The sequence below is a fragment of the Anthonomus grandis genome, chromosome 1 (assembly GCF_022605725.1).
Source record: "Anthonomus grandis grandis chromosome 1, icAntGran1.3, whole genome shotgun sequence".
Taxonomy (NCBI): Eukaryota; Metazoa; Arthropoda; class Insecta; order Coleoptera; family Curculionidae; genus Anthonomus; species Anthonomus grandis.
This window is the reverse complement of record NC_065546.1, coordinates 49,676,976-49,694,836: the sequence shown is the minus strand read 5'-3', so window position 1 is coordinate 49,694,836 and position 17,861 is coordinate 49,676,976. Positions and strand designations below refer to the sequence as shown.

The window sequence follows — 17,861 nt, the reverse complement described above, 5'->3', positions numbered from 1 at the left end:
ACTTCAACAGGTGGCTTGATGTTTTGTGTGTCATTTTTTACAATCTTGAAGACAAAAAGATCTCTCAAAATTTGTAACCACTTTTAAAACCGTTTTTGCAAAAGGAATCGGTCTTTTCTTAAATGTCACTGAAAACAAATCTCTACATTGTACTGCCGAATTGCCTCCATAAAACCATTTAATTAGTTGAACTCTTTCAGAAGGGATATAAACAGCCATAGTGAAAAAAACACAAAAATAACGCTCAAAAATAATTATTAATGCAACGTGCAGCAACACAGCAAAGTGAGGTCTGCTGACTCCCGTTTTAAAAAATAAAAACGAAAAATTCCGCCGCCTGCAAGCCGCAACCAAGCGGTGTTGCCATTATTTTGGGTAATACGTAGCTCACGATAACACGATCCGTATAAATAATTTTCAGTGTTAACAATATTCCGAGTTAAAATCCTAAAGCATTATTTATTAATTTGTTACATTAATTGTAAATATATCTTAACTTATAATCTAAATGAAGTAATTTTAGTTATTATAATTTATGTTTTTCAATTTATTATCAAAAATAGGATACGAATTGTGTTAATAAATATCCATGTTAATAATGATATCCATATTTTAGTTTAATATTATGAACATTTTTCAGTATTTTCAGTAAATAGTTGTGCTTGGAAATAATACTATTAGGATTGATTAATTTGTTGTTGCAAAGTTGTTTATACACTCCTGGACCAAATTATCGCACCACTTGATTTTCAGAGATTTTTTTTTTAAGAGAGATAAAAAAAAAATTAATAAATAAACATTCTTAACTATGCATTATTTATTACCAAAAAAAATTATATTCTATTTAACAAAACGAGATTTAAGTAACTAAATTCAATACAAGGAAAAAATATCGTTGAAAAAATATCGTTTTTGACTAACTTCAATTTTCATACAAAAATAAAAAAAATAGACCCAAGAAAAACAATAATGAATTCTCAATATCGTGTATTGCCACCTCTAGCTGCAATGACCGCTTGAAGTCTTCGCGGCATTCCTCGTATCAAATTTTAAAAACTTTCCTGCGGAATGTTTTCCCACTCCTCACGAGCAGCATGTTCCAATTCAGCTAATGTTCGGGAAGGAGGATTGTTTTGCCAAATGCGCCGTTTTAACATGTCCCAGGCATGTTCTATAGGATTCAAGTCGGGGCTACGGGGCGGCCAGTCTAAAGTGGTAATTCCCACATCATTAATGTATTCAATAACATCTACAGCCACGTGAGGGCGAGCTTTATCATGCATAAGTAAGAAATCCGCTCCTATGAATGGCGCAAATGGAACTACATGTTCTTCAAGGACCTCCAACACATACCTACGTGCATTAAGAGCTGGTCTAGGTATGGGCACTAACTCCGTACAGGCATCGTAGGCGATGCCTCCCCAGAACATAAAACTTCCTCCACCAAATGGCTCCCTTGGAGATATGCATGCTTGGGCAAATCGTTCACCCTCTCTTCTCCAGACTCTAGAACGGCCGTCTGGTGATCGCAATGCAATTCTCGTCTCGTCTGTAAACAAAACGCGCCTCCAGTCATTTATATTCCATCCCGAGTATTGTCTTGCAAATCTTAAACGACTAACACGGTGTTGTCTGGTGAGGAGTGGTCCAGTTGCGGGTCTTCTGTTATTTAGATTCGCTTCATGGAGGCGTCTTCTAACTGTACGATCTGAAATATTGACATGGCGTACTTCCCTAATCAAATCATTTAAGCTACGGCTGGTAAATGTTCTGTTTCTTAGAACATTGAGGCGCAAGAAATTGCCATCTCTTTGAGAAGTAACTCTATGTCGTCCTTGTCCTGGTCTTCTTGTGTGGGTTCCAGTCTCCCGAAACCGCTGCACAGCTCGTATAACTGTTGTGTGATGTACGCCTAAAATGCCAGCCACATAACGGTAACTTCGACCTTCTCCAACTAAAGTTACTGCTTGGACCGCTTCATTTTCAGTTAGATGACGTGCCGCTCTCTCCATACTCAATAAAAAGGACGGTTTATGTTTCACAACAGTTGTTTTAAATTATCACCTTAAAACGTACGAAGTACTACTGAAACTGTTCGCTTTAGGTATATATGTAACGAAAAATGCAAAATAAGGAATTTAAATGTTCAGATAAATTTGACCTTGAATACCAAAATAGAGCATAAACATAGTTCTTGTCCAGTTCTGCTTTTTGTATGAGAAAAGATATATAACTGTTTTAACTGATATTTATTTTTATTTACATTTTCTTGACAAAATAATCAGTGGTGCGATAATTTTGTCCAGGAGTTTATATTCACATGTTAATAAAATTGTTTGTGCTTTGCTCTGCATCATTTTTACCTAAAGCCTGGGCATGCTGTCCTTATGCAATTAATTTTCTAGATCATCAGAATTTATTTTTTTGACTCTATGAACTCCAGTAGAAAAAATACCTTATGAACTTAATTTAATAAGAATAACAATTTAATTATGATAACTCTTAGGAGTAAACTGAGAGCATACTTTTTGTCATTGGAAAAAATTAACTTTAATGCCTATTTCATTATATTTAAAAGTAATGGTCTAGGCATGGATGTATGCTTGTTACATCCCTATTTATTGTTAGCAACAGCTATGTGAAAGTCCATTTTCAAGCTAAATAATATTTATTATAATAATATATGTGTCAAGAAACATATTTGCTATTCAATTACAGCATTTAGCATCACATTCAATAGAGTTAGTTTATATTTCAATATAATGCATGTCTACTTTTCGTAATTTCATCCTTAAATTTTGTAACTGCTCCATACTTCTTATTTATTCCTGGTTCATTCTCTCTTTTTGCGAACAAATCATTTTTTAAACCTCATTTAATCATTTTCTTGTATTTTTGTCTGATTACATACAGGGTGTTCATTTGAAAACTTCCCACCACGGATTTATTGAAAACCACTGTTTAAAAAAAAACGCCGAAATACGTCAAAAGTCTCTGCCCCCCAGGGTTATCCCCTTAAAAGTTTGAAATGGCAAGGGGTGTCGAGTAATAGCTTGTTTAAAAGGTCTTTTGAAGTCTTTTATTTTGACGTTTGATTTTTTAGATCGGTCGATTCGTTTTCGAGAAAATTAGAAAAATCTTTGTTTATCTTAATTTGTTCAGATAGAAAACAAAAACATGAAAATATCAGTTTTTGTTTCAATAAGTGTTCAAAATATTGCCCGTTTTTGGCCAAACAATGATATAGGCGATGTTCAAATTTCTGACGGACATTTTCAAAAACATGTTGTAGGATATCATGACAGCTATCGATGATGCGTTGACGAAGTGCATCCAAACTTTCAGGTTGGGGAGTAAACACAATAAATATCAAACGACCCTATAGAAAAAAGTCTAACGGCGTTATATCAGGAGATCTCGCAGGCCATTCTATAGGCGCCCTCTTCACCCTATCTATTTATCTGGAAACTCGTCGTCTTAACAATCTCTAAATCCTCTAAACAGTGTTTTTCATATCATCTTTACTTACTGCTGGTCCTGTAATAATTTGTTTTTCTATATCGTCTTTTCTTTCCAGTATCTACACCAATCTTACTGTCAGAAAAAATTAAATCTCATTTCTTGTTTACGTTGACAAAACTTGGACAATATGTTACGGTCAGAATGATATTTTGATTAAAATTATTTATAAAAAAACTTAAGTGTTACGACCATAATAGTTTTTTTCGAATGCAGTATTACTGCAATTTATTTTTCAGTTAACTTAATTTTTGTATTGAATTTTAAAGATTCTCTATGATTTAGTGTTTTGAGTACTTCGAAAAGTGGTAAAGTCTAGTTTAGACTTATTTATTACAGAAAATTACAATGATACTTCTTATATTAAGTGCAAAAAAGACAATTCTAAGACCTAATAGAGTAATGAGATACAGTAAAAAAGACGAAAGGTAAAAAATTGCGTTTTTTTTTTTTAAGTTGCGAGTTTTGAACAATAAAACATAATATAATTTATTAGCCTCCTGTGGCGTCAAATTTTCCATGGCACACAATTTATTTTATATTAATGAATTTCATGATATTACCAATATTTCACTTTAAACTACTAAAGCATAATTAATAATAATGCGTTGTAATAATAATGTTTTTCCTTTGGGTATACGCTAATGCCTTATTAAAATAACTTTTTTAATTAATAAATTTTTAATATTAAAAAAACCTTACCGCATAATATACACTCATTCAAAAAATTTTTCATAAAACGATAACATACAAATGCTGCTGGGAATCTTTAAAACTCAAACAATATCTGTGTAGCTATTGCGATTTTCAGTAGACCTTTATATAAAGCAATATGAAATTTTATGAACGTGATAGGATTTTCTTCTATATTGAATGAAATTGGTCTAGTATTATCTTATTTATTTTCTTTTATTTTAAAATAGTAATCGGTTGATATGTAGTTTAGTGCCAAGTATAATATACCTTAAAAAATTAAAATTAAAAAAAAATTTAAACGAGTCAATAATAACACACCAACTTCTGATGATGATTTCATTATGAATACCCAAAAATTTTAGTGGGCTAAAGAAATAAGTTTTGATTTAATATTATATAAAATTTTTAATATATGGGTATCTAATGTGAAAAGTTATAGACATTAAAAAAAATATAGACATTCGACAATATGTTATTGTGATGAGTACGACTCTATTCTATAATTTCTCGTGATTTTTGAATTAAATTTACCTCTTTTTATCACTACAATTTTTTTCTTAAAACTCTAAAATTACATTTTCATTCAATCAGTTTTATTTGGCTGAAAAAACGGTTTTACTTGTAAAGATCTGAATTTAAGTATGGTAGAACGACAAAATAGAAAAACCTTGCGGTGCTTAAGCAAATTAACAACCAATGATTTTCCAAAAAAAATTGTGGTAAGAAAGACTGATAATATATACAATATTTTAAAACAAAAAATAATAGATGAACGATATTTTATACTAGAAAATGAAAATAATGTTTTACTAAATGACATCATTTTCAAAACATTGTAATGGGAAAACCCTATAATATGTAGATTTTTGACAAGGTTTAGGTGAGGAAGTCGGCAGCTTTAAAATTCAATGATTAATTCTGGTTTTCACTTAGCATTGTTTGTAAGTGAATTTGCTATTATTCAATTTTTGTATTAGTAATATAAAAATATTAAAATAGTTACTCTATTTTACTACTTAGTTTTTATTTTTATTTAAAAATGGTAACAATATCGTATTTGCTACGGAAAAATTTAGCTATTTTTAGAAAAGGGCTGGCATGTAAATACATAATAAAGTACTTAATAATAAGAGAGTGCGAGACAATTAACGTTTTATACAGGCGCATATCTCGTTATATTTTCAGATTTAATCGTATATACTCGTATTATCTTCTTTTAAATTATTTATTATAGCTTTTATATCTTTTTCATTTTAGGTCCGTAATAATTGTGAAGTTGGTAACTGATAAATTGTGTTTGATTTTAATATGTTTGCATAGGGAGCAGATTGGGAGTTTGAATTTAAATTTCGCGCTCTTTAGTGATGAATGCTGAGGTTCGCAACACTGACGCTACTACCGTTGATTGAATATTTGGGAAGATACGCAACCTTATGGGCTAAAACGTGACCGCAAATATGCATGAAAAATAGATGGCGATTCTCTCCAGTATGCGCGAAAATAATTTCGTCCGTCGCTTCTCATTAGTAATCGGCCGATCATCCGAGTCGAGTGGGAGAGTTTTTGCACAGGTTCGTGTTTGCCGTATTGCAATTTGGTAGTTGTTAAAAATTTTTCTTGGATATCATAATCACAAATAGATAGATATATGTAAATATGTTTAGTTTGTGAGACGATGGCTTCTTTAGGCAAAATTAATCAGTGTGCGTATATTAATTAAGACTTTGATTTATAACAACCTAATATGGGAATCTCAAAATCTTATTAGAAAATCTTTAAAAAAATCTAATTATAAACCTCACAGAAAATTATCTATTTTATCTACAAAAATCAATCCGAACTCTTAAAAATACTGTCTCTTCATGTCTATGAGAGCCATTTTCTCTTTTTCTTTTTTTTACTTTAAGAAAATTTTAAATCAATATATTATGTTTATGGTCTTTAGTGTTTTAAGTATTTTCAATAATTATTTTCATGATGAAATTCATTCATGAAAAAGATAAAAATAAAACCTAAAAAGCCTTTAAAGTTATTGAGAAACTGGTTATAGTACGAATGGTAGCTTTCCTAATTAAAAAAAATAACATATTAAATGAATGTCGAGTAATGTTTTCATTCCTGGAGAGATTATATTTGAGCTTGAAGAAGGTCACTTTGCTGCAGCGGTATTCTGCGACTTCTCTAAACACTTTGACTGTGTCAACCATGGAATATTGCTCGGTAAGCTTTCTAGATATGGGTTTAGGGGAGTTGCTCTAGAATGGTTAAAATTTTGTTTTGTTAGACAGAAAAAAGTTTGTTTGGCCAAATGGCAGTTTGTCTGAACTTTGTGTAGTAAGCAGGGTTCGTTTCTCGGTCCTATTTTATTTCTATTGTATATAAATGACCTGGGGTCTCTCCAGATAAGAGGATTCTTCACTATTTTTGCAGATGACACCACTATCTTATGGACAATAATAAAAGCACATTAACCTAGAACAATTTCTAAAGATTTATTAATGATTAAACAGTGGTTTGATGCTAATTTGATGTCTTTAAACATAGATAAGACTAAATTGTTAAGTTTTTATGCTCAGAGCAGTTCATGATTCACAACAAAGAATTGGAAGTGAATAATTTTAACAGATTTCTTGGAATTGTTATCGATCATAAACCTAAGTTTTATGGAGATATGTCAGGAGGCAAAAACTGGCTAGACGATGTTATGCTGTTAGAATGGTTTTAAATCAACTGAGACTGATATTTTTTTTGTCGAAAGTTGGAACTTACTTTCATACAAAAATACCTACAGTATGGAATAACATTTTGGAGTTGCATTAGTAAACGGCTTTTTGACTCGATGTTTGTTTTTAAAAAACAAGTCATTAAATATATGTGTCATAAATCTCCACAGGACATGCAGACCCCTATTTAAAGATACTTTCCTTGTGTTGCTTGTTTATTGTTGAGTCTGCTTGACTAATATACAAAAAATATAAATTGTATCTTCAAAATAATGGCTCCTTAAAACAATATAATATCAGAAAAAAATACAATATTCCAATGCCCATTCCGAAAAGTGAACTAAGAATTCTCTTATTTACTTGAGCATAAAAATTTTTAATCATTTTCCAAATGTCATAAAAGTCTCCTCGCTTTAAAAAGTCCTTAACGAAACTTCTTAAAAGCAAATATTTTTATAGCATTAGAATTTTTTGAAGATAGTTAGGAATAGGCCAATAGTATATAATTAGTTTTTAGTAAAGATGTAAAGGTTAGAATTTGTGATGTTACTCTAAAAAAATTTTAAGTCGTCTTGCTTTGAAATTGAAAATACATTTTGTGTTTATACTAGTATGTTGAACCCACTATTGTGTATTGTTTTTAAATTATGTGTTAGTAATATGTCGATTAATGTGCCTATTTTATATCATAAAAGTACCATGTCAACAAGTAGGTACCATGTATTTATGAATAAAGTATGTTTTGAATTTTTTGAAATTCGAAATTGTATTTAAAAGAGAGAGAGGTATATAATATTTAATAGGGATGATTCCAACTACTAGCTAGAAATTACCTCGTTGATAAAGTAATTAAAAGGGTTATTCAAAACTGCAAGTGGCCAACATGGCGTCGACAAGAAGAAACAAAGTTGATTATGACTCTCTAAAGAAGGAACGTCGTATTTAAAAGTTAAAGATGTTAACTTGTAAATGAGAGAAAGTGTTTACAACAATGTATAAATGATTTTATTTTATATTTTCAAATAACGCCAGAAAAAAATAAAAAAACCATTTTGCCAAATTTCACCTTTTTTCTGAATATTAGGAAGTATTTGGCATTTTTCCAATTTTTAGATTGCATTTATTCAATCCTGTATAATCGCGATGAGACCCTTCATACTGTTAAACAAAATATTTCTAGTTTTAACTTTTTCTAGTTTTAAGAATTAGTAATTAAGTGTTTGCCTGTATTGCAAATTAAAATGTGGCCTATTTTCTATATTTTATAGTGTTGTTACACCCTTATTCAAAACCTTTTAGATTTTGCGATTTTATTTTTATATTAATTTCAGTTAAAGGTATCTATTTTTCAATATTTTTGTCCAAAAAAAGTGTACTTCACAGATCTCACTACCCTACACAGTTTTTGAGATATTGGCTGGTTTTACAAACCCGTATTGTCAAAAATCACATTACGGGCTACTTTTTGCAATAAATTATTCACTCTAAAAAACTATAGTATCGTATATAGATATTAAATCTTTAATTATTTAATTTACTCTTTATATTTACGTGAAACCTACCTATATCATCACCTTTATTTAATATTTTTGTTAATTTTCTAATTAATAAATAAAAGCTTATTGAATTTTTCTTTTGTTTTTATTTATTTATTTTTGTCTCAAAAAAGGATTTTGGTAAGTAATTTATTATTTGTTAATAAAATTTAAGTTGTAAGAGATAGCACCTTCCAATACATTACTTGACCACCACATTTATCTAGTTATTTATGCGAGATCACAGCGCATTTAAATATCGGCAATAACAAAATAAATAAAAGCGCTGTTATCATCATCGCCCTTGTCTTAAAAAAATAACAAAACGGCCGGGCGCCCAAAGATTCCCGCGTCGTTAAAATGCAAATGGTCAATATAGCGCCGACAAAGAAAAACAAAGTTGATGATGGCTCTTTAAAGACAGAACGTCGTATTTTAGGGTAGGTAGGTGTCATCGTATAGGCGAGATAAAGTGGTCACAATAATTTATTCATTTAATAAATACTTTTGTCATATATTTTGAAATAACGCCAGAAAAAAAATAAAATGATTTTGCCAAATTTCAGTTTTTTGCAAAATTTAGGAAGTATTTAGATTTTATTATAAAAGGACACTATATTGCTCAACTTTCGTCTAATTGACCACCTCTATTGACGTCCTGTATAACCGTGATGCGGGGTCTTTAAACAAAATGTTTTTTTTTGTTACTAGGTATCTTTTTATAGTTTTAAGTATAGTTGTAACAACTGGTAATTGAGAATTTTCCTGTGTCGCTTAAAACTTAAAATATGGCCTATTTTCTATTTCTATTAACATCCTCACTCACAACCCCTTACTTTACAGATCTCACTAGGCTGCTCAATTTTTCAGATATTGAATCACATGACAAAATGGGTTACTTTTTACAAAAAATTATTGATCAAGAAGTTATATTACCATCGGTATTAAGTCTTATGAATTATTTAAATTATTCTTTATAATATTTACGTGAAACCTACTTATATCTTAAAATTTGTTCCACATATTTTTTGTATATTAGTTTTTAGTTAATTAAGTGCAACGGGCTTTTTATTTAAAAACTTGACCCTCTTGAACACAAAATGAAGGAAACATAATGTTTGTTGGAATTATAACTTGTATTAAACTTTTTTGGTAATTTTGTAAAAATAGCTTTTTATATATATTTTTGTATTAATTTTTGTCTCAAAAACATATTTTGGTAAGTAATTATTTGTTTATAAAATTTAACTTTTAAGAAATTTCAATATGCCTCCACCCTTAAGTATATCACTTATCACTTGACCACTACATAAATGACACTGTGTTGTATGTTCAAAAAAAATAATAAAAACATAGTTGGCAGCATCATCCCATATCTTAACGTATCTTAAAAATATCCAACACGGCCGCGTAACCGGAGATTCCATCGTCGTTGAAAACCTGACTCAAAGAAGCCAAAAGCCAGGTCCACGCAGATAAAATAAATCGTTCCTAGATTTGACGCTTTGCGGCAGCACCACACGGTGCACGAAACTGAACGGCAATCCGATAGTCGACCGGGTACACTTTTTAACACAGGATTGCGTATCTTCCCAAATATTCAATCAACGCTACTACTCATCTATTGAGTCTATAGCCGGCAAAAGAATGTTAAGAATGCAATAGTTGGGTTTAACTGAGTTTCCAATTTTAGCTATGTTATGCATACTTTTTACTTTATTCTATTTGAATTTTAAAAGAAGAAAAATAGGACTGACAACAGTGCATTTTTTTAACGTTTAACAATGAACTTTTACGAGTATATGGCGAGAGCCGTAACATTTTAAATTGGTTAAAAGGAAAAAATTAGTCCCACTGGCGTCCCACTGGGAATTACCTATAAATTATGGTATTTGCGTATGCATGTATAATATTAGTTTAATTATCAATTTAAAAAATAATTAATAATTTATGACCTGCACCTACCGTTAATCCTCTTTGTATCCTTTTTATACCTTTCGAATTGTCTTGTTATTATCTACCAGTCGTATCTTAAAGGGCTAATTTGATACCATTAGGTAAATCAAACATGTTTTAATCTAATTATTTAATATATATATATATATATATATATATATATATATATATATATATATATATATATATATATATATATATATATATATATATATATATATATATATATATATATATATTTATATTGGTAAATGATTTGGGGACAGGGTTATTAATCGCTTTTTTTATTAAAACCTGCCAATGTAGCCTTATAGATACACACCTACTATTATAGAACCGCCCATCTTTTTCTAAAAGTGTCCAAGTATCTGTTTAATTTTTCATTTATTGATAATGTTGTGATATCGCGTTAATTTTGTTCCTTGGTGTTTATATGTTTATATTAGTTTTTGTGTGGTATCATGATTTCTTAATCAGTAATATGGAACATTTAAAAAATAAAGTTTTGAAAGGTCAGACTAGTGAGGTTATTGCAAATGTAATAAGAATTTGTGATGAGAAAAGTGCCAATAATGATGTTAAGCTACCCTTAAAAAATAAAACAGAACAAGTATCTATGGATTGTGGAGTAGGGCGATCTACTATAATTAAAATTAGAAAAGAAGACCAACATCGACGTGAGTTTGACCCTACAGAGCCGTTATTGACTCCAGGAAAAACACGTGAGAGATTATCAGTACTGGAAAAAATTGATGATGCTGATTTTGGCGTAATAAGAAGAATTATAGAGAAATTTTATACAGAATATAAAGTAATGCCAACTTTTATTATTTGATAGTCAAAATCTAAAGTATCACAAATAGAAACATTTATTATCCATTTATGTAACAGATCTCATGCTCAAATAAGTGTTTCAGAGTTTTATCTTAATGGTGAGTGCTCATTTATCAGTGCTCATGCATATTCGTTAAAAAAACACTTTTAAATAAAATAGTCAATAACATTAATAATGGAATTTTCAGCAAACTTTGAATTTATACTATTGCAATTATTACTATCATGTGAATTCAATTCTATTTAGTCACGCACAGATCATAGCGAAGCTACTGTTAATAAAAAAAAAAGGTACTTCAAAAAATCCTTTATTTTAAACTTTTCTTGACATTTAGTTTTCACAACTTTACATTATTGCTTGCAATTAACCCTTTGAGTAATTATAAATACAGTATATTACAGATTTAGAATCAAAATATGATTTTTAAATAATGACATCTTTACAAATTGAAATAAGCAGCGGAAAAATATGTAATGCTGTTATTGCACTAATTTTAATTGAACTGGATGATGGAAATATTGTTTGTAATTCAGCCAATGCAAATTCATCTTTAAGAATGGTTATATCTACAAATCAAGTATTGAAATTAAGAAACTATGGTGATTCTCATCAAATTTTTACTTACCATCAATCATTTTTGGTTTGATATTTGGTACTTCCATGTTTTCTAAATTGTAAACACTGGGTTTTTCTTTTTCCATATTTTTTGGAGCGGCTGTAGGAAAATTAAAAAAAAAACAGTTACTACTACATTTCATAAAATTTACTCTATTAATAAAAAACTTACTTTTAATTGTCACTAAAGCCGCTTGTGTTAAGACTTTTTCTGTTGGTTTTGTAGTGGGAGCTTCTATACCTATATATATACATTTTTATCAGAAGAAAGTAATATAACATGAAACAAATTTTTATAGAAATAAAACATATTATAATTGAGATTTAGAGAGCTTACTTACGATAAAGCTTAATAGTTCCATCAGTATCTCCCAGTGAATTCTTTGCTAGACATTTGTATATTCCATAATCTGATTGACTGACATTATGAATTGTAAGTCTCATATGAACTTTGTAGGTATTGTCTACAAACACCGGTTCATATTTTGTACCTTAAAATAAGAGAAAACCTAGTTAGTAGTTATTGGGTTGTACCAAGTTGTCAAACAAAAGTCTCATTTTCGGGAAGAAATTTCAGTAGCGGTTTTTTCAGTAATTAATAAATGGCAAAGAAACAGAACGCGTTAATTTATTAATTATTACAAGAAATAACCTGGTATTTAAGGAGGTGGAAAATATGTAAACAATAGTGGTCCATTGTAAATTATAAATTCTATCATCACTAAAAGGCTAAGATCAAATGGTAATGAATAAAGTTTTAATATCATTAACGGAAAAATTGACGAAAATTGGAATATACCAAAGCATCCTTTAATCTGCTTACTCTTGATTTTCAAATTATAGAAAAAAGAAAAATAAATAGTCTATTACTTTGTCCTTAAATGGTTTCCAAAGCTCTTTACTAGAAAATTAATGTAAGTAAATTGCTTTCATAATAATTAATTACTTGCTTCCGTTCCGACGTAGAAATTATTTATATTTAATTGAAGATGCGTTCTAAAGCTCCAATAAATGTTAAATTCAGGTTTGGTTTTTAACCTTGTCTCCCTTTCTTCAGAAGAGTATAATAAAAATTTAACAATTTTACTAATAAATTAAAAAATTTAAATAACATAAGAAGAAGAGCGACTAAAGACGTGAATCAATTATGTGTAGATAATTGACCACAAAAAGAACAGAAGGCAACATATCGAAGAACAAGTATATCATCTTTGATAATTATTACATTATTTAATCTTTGCGAATTATACGTGACAAAACCTGATTAAAAATAAATGTTTGCTAATTATTGTTACACAGATTTTTGTCACAATATTTAATATACCAAAAAGAACTGCTTCTCGATATTAAAAAAATAACGGCTTGTATATGACATCAATACTGCAAACGATTTTCTTTATAAGCGAGAGACAGATAAGCCCTTAAAATTACTAGAACGAAACTAAAAGATTTATGCACTATATTTACCCACAATATTAGCCTTTCAAATAAAATACGTGCACTGTGAAAAATGGCTTAGTATCTTTTACTATGATGTTATGTTGCCTTTTTTCATATGCTGTAGCATTTTTTGTTTAATTTCTAGCAATAAGTTCTATTGGCATATGAAAGCAAATCTGACAGTATTCTTCCAGTAATAAATAGTCTAATTAAAGTCTCATATTTTTCTACAATGAAATCAGGAAATGTATCAAAGTGGTTGAGAGAGTTTTTGCTTTTAATATATTTGGTCTACTCTTAGTCCTTATTATAAATTAATTAACTATTTATAAAAATAAAATAAGAAAAATCTTTAAAATAGATATAGTTAATAAAGTATAATAAAGCCTGTAATAGTAATATTAAAGTCCAGTACAACGATATATTAGAATGGTCACCCGTCAAAACACCAGCATTCCACCTGCCAAACAATGTCATCCACCTTCTATTTACATTGTTTGAGAAGTAAAATGCTGGTGTTTTGAAGGGTGACCATTCTAATATATCGTTGCACTGGACTTTATATATAAAGATTTTATATATAGACTTTATATATAAAGTCCAGTGCCACGATATATTAGAATGGTCACCCGTCAAAACACCAGCATTTTACTTGTCAAACAATGTAAATAGAAGGTGGATGACATTGTTTGTCAGGTGGAATGCTGGTGTTTTGACGGGTGACCATTCTAATATATCGTTGCGCTGGACTTTAACTATAAGACCTTAGGGCTTATTCCGCTTCGGTCCCTATGTACAAAGTAGTATGTAGTATTGATACAAAAAAAAACATAATTTTAATGACTTTATATTTGAAAAAAGTAGTTATAGCGTCTATAGAAGCTATTTTTATCTATACGGTGAAAGTGACAGTGAAGGTGGGTCAAGTTATAAACATCAGTAGTGATTTTTCAATTTTTTAGTGTGTTATGTTTTTATGCGTGTTAGTTAGTGTTTTTTTATTTTTCTTATTAACGCTGAAGCACAATAAAGAGAAAACTTAAAAGAAAATTAACAGAAACTTAAAATAAAATCGAAATGCTAAGTTTTAAAAATTGAGGATGGAGAAATAAAATAAGTAGAATAGCATTCTTTTTTAATGACTTGTATTAATGATTAACTTTCGGCCTTTCAATAGTTAAAGATGATTGACCTTATAGTTATTTGCATTGTAATTAATATAGATAGGTTATTTTAGAACCGAGGTCTGAAATATATGAATAATGAAATTCTTGAGAGAATCAATGCCAAAAATCCTAAAAAGTCCATAAATTTGTAAAAAACTAAAATCTTTCAGAAAGCGTGCAGGACTTCTAAAAATAATGTCAGTAAACGCAGTTTTGTAGTATAAGTTTTTTAGAACTCATGGATGACTTGTGTTACGGATAAGTTCTAATATACTGTTCAATAGAGCCAAGAAGCAACGGTTAAATTGCAATATATACTATAACACTTGCAGGTATTGATAGGTCAGTAAGTTAGAGAAAATTTTAAGATTTCATAGTGTATATTCTGTAAATTCCTTAATTAATACAACTGACAAAAGGCAATTATTTGTTTTGTGATTTGGGAATAAAAATTAACTGTTTTAAAAAGTCCAGGAATATTGGTCAAAAGCCCACCATATAAAACAGACAATTTGACATCTGTAAATAACCGATAAAATTAGTTAAATCTTGGTTGATTTTGTTTTTAAAATTAATATTTTCGGCATCTTTAAAATAGCCTACAGTTTAAGTTTATAGTGGCTGCAATTGAATGTTCCTTATAAAAATGGTTATATTTATAGTAAATAAGATGTTTCATTTTTATGTATTTCTCGAACCAAAAAAAAAAATAAAAAAAATAAATTTTATTTAAAGAATGTAATTGAATGCTCTAGAGTTCAATCTATTTATTTATTGACGAACCGAATAATAATAAATTTTGAAGAATAGTTTAACAGAGAGAAGGGGGAACATTTAAAATTAAAAAAAAAATTGAAAATCAAAATACATCAATTTCTTTTGCTGGATCATCTATTTGATGGAGTGTAGAATCAGAAAAGCAACTGCAAAGAAGTGGTAACAATAACTTCTTTAAATTTATACATTGTAAAATAAAGATCGCTTAAAAATAGGAGCAAATAAACTGAAAAAGAACCTTCTACATTTTGTAAAGTATAATTACCTATATCCGCAATTCATATAAGTAAGCAGACGGGATCACGTAACTTGTAATCTGAAAGAGTTAAACTGGCTTAATGTGCAAAATAGAGAAAAACTTCATTATTGTTGTTTCTTGTTTAATCTTTTAAAAAACAAGTATCCAGCCTACTTACGTAATAAACTTAAAACAGGGATCTCTACACATAACCGAACAACACGCACGGTTTTAACATTTAATATACCTCACTGCAATAATAAATACATATAATATTAGTGACTATGTTAACAAGTCTTTTCAAAGCTTCAAAAATAGATTAAAAACAGTATTGGTTGAAAGTCAATAATAAAATAGAGTACTTAATGACTGTGTTCGATTTAGAAACAATTTTTATTTTATTTCATCAATTTATTTGTTTTTGGATAGTTCTTCTACTTTTACTTTATTTATATTACTATTATTGTAGAATGTCTCTTTTTTTTAAGTATTTGTATTGTTAAGTCAATTCGGTCATGCTCTAGGTAGGTTTTTTTCCCTTTTTTTAAGTCTAAATTTTTGTTTGTTTTTTTGTATATTAAGTTAGTTAAATATTTTCTGTATGTGTTATTTGCTTTTTTAAAAGTAGTTATATTAATATTGTAATTTTATGTGTACTCGGTTAAGTTAACAGCATTCGCTACTCTTTGCCGAGTATAAAATAAAGGCCTAATTTATTTATTTATTTATATAATCTTATTTCGATAATATTCAACAAGTAGTAAGCTTTTTAGATATAAATCGTAGCAAAATTTGTTGCGTGTTAATTGCACACACTCTAAATTAAAATTTAAGGACATTTTAATTATAACTGTATAAATATTATTTTCATACTTTGTTACCGTTTATATTTGTCGCAAGAAAAATTGCTCTAATTGTACTAGTAGCTATTATTCGCACACATTTTTTTAGTGTATCTAAAATAATTTCAGTTATCTTTTTCGATATTACTTCTCAATTATTTTTGTTATTTAATTTGAAATTCAGATTACTGTAAAATAATTTTGGGTATAATTATAAAAACAAAAAAAAAATAGTTAACTTATTTGTTAAATAGGACTCTGAAATCCCCCAAAACCAAAAGAACCCTGAAAAAACTGCCCTTGTATGTATCAATGTTACAACAATATCGCCTTTATATTTTTCCATATAAATTCTAGTTAACAGAAATGTTTACTTCTTCATTAGTTTCGACTGATTCGCGTCGTGCCGAATTTATACAACTGTTGGAGTTTCCACGAAATAAACCATTTCCGTACAAGAAACTTTAGGAAATATTTCTTAGTTTTATTTTGAAAAACAATTAATTATTAAAACACTAACTATTAAATACCTTGAGATATTATTCTATCATCATCCCTAGTCCAATAGTTAATAGATTTTGGAAAAGCTTCCGAATGACATTCTAACGTTATTTGCTCTCCTATTGTAGCACCAACTAGTTGATTCTGTATCCAAATCATTGGAGGAACTAAAAATAATATACTGCCAAATACTCAATTTAAATAAAACTGTTGTACTTACAATGTATACGTAATAAAATTCTTTTGCTAACAGAGGGTGGTACTCCGTTTGACGCTATGCATAAGTAGGGACCCATTTGAAGCCTATTTATTTTGCTCATATTTAATACAGGGCCCTCAAAATATGGCACTAAAATAAAATAATAATTAAACACTATAATAGGCAACTAATGAATATAATTGCCTTCAATATCTTTATCAGTAACAATCATTTCCCCATTTTCTCTTCTCCACGTTATGGACGGCTCTGGAGATCCAACTGCAGCACATTGTAAGCTAACGTTTGATCCTTCTCTTACCACCATATCGCTACTGGTAGGAAAGTCTAATATGTCTGGCGGAACTAAAATATTATAATACTAACTGTAAAAAAAAATAAATTTCATGGAAAAATTAACCAAAATATATATAAGAAATATACTTTTTTCTAATCTCTTACCAACAACATTTAGATATCCCATCTGGCTTTTCATAGGGTCAGTGTTTATCTGACACATATACCAGCCCATATCAGATTCTCTAACGTCTCTTATATGCAAATACCAGTTTCGGTGCTCGGTCTGCGTGACCGCTATACGATGATTCTTTGTGATAACGTGGTTTTGAATGGTTAGTATGGTTTGTGTGTCTACACGAAGCCATGCGACCTGAAATAAATTAAATATGATAAACCGAGCTGGTGTGGCTAAACATGGTTTTAGAGGTGAATTATGTCTTAAATGTAACAGAATTTGAACTGAGTATGATGAAGTATGTGTTGCAAGTATGCTGAATATTGTTTTAAGAATAACAGGAAATT

The 17,861-nt window shown here is 29.3% G+C and overlaps 1 protein-coding gene across 2 annotated transcripts in view; it reads right to left on the bottom strand.

Moving 5' to 3' along the window:
- Nucleotides 1–11,555: 11,555 nt before the first annotated feature.
- The window catches only part of LOC126736425 (neurotrimin-like), a 40,448-nt gene continuing 34,142 nt past the window's right edge, over nucleotides 11,556–17,861 (bottom strand). For both annotated transcript variants that reach the window (XM_050440762.1, XM_050440768.1), the window contains exons 3-10: nucleotides 17,502–17,709; nucleotides 17,247–17,405; nucleotides 17,064–17,192; nucleotides 16,873–17,010; nucleotides 12,221–12,370; nucleotides 12,052–12,120; nucleotides 11,890–11,979; nucleotides 11,556–11,830 (exon numbers count right to left, since the gene is read on the bottom strand). In XM_050440762.1, coding sequence (XP_050296719.1) covers nucleotides 11,688–11,830; nucleotides 11,890–11,979; nucleotides 12,052–12,120; nucleotides 12,221–12,370; nucleotides 16,873–17,010; nucleotides 17,064–17,192; nucleotides 17,247–17,405; nucleotides 17,502–17,709 — 1,086 coding nt within the window. In that variant the 3' untranslated portion in view covers nucleotides 11,556–11,687. The remainder of the gene's footprint in view (nucleotides 11,831–11,889; nucleotides 11,980–12,051; nucleotides 12,121–12,220; nucleotides 12,371–16,872; nucleotides 17,011–17,063; nucleotides 17,193–17,246; nucleotides 17,406–17,501; nucleotides 17,710–17,861) is intronic.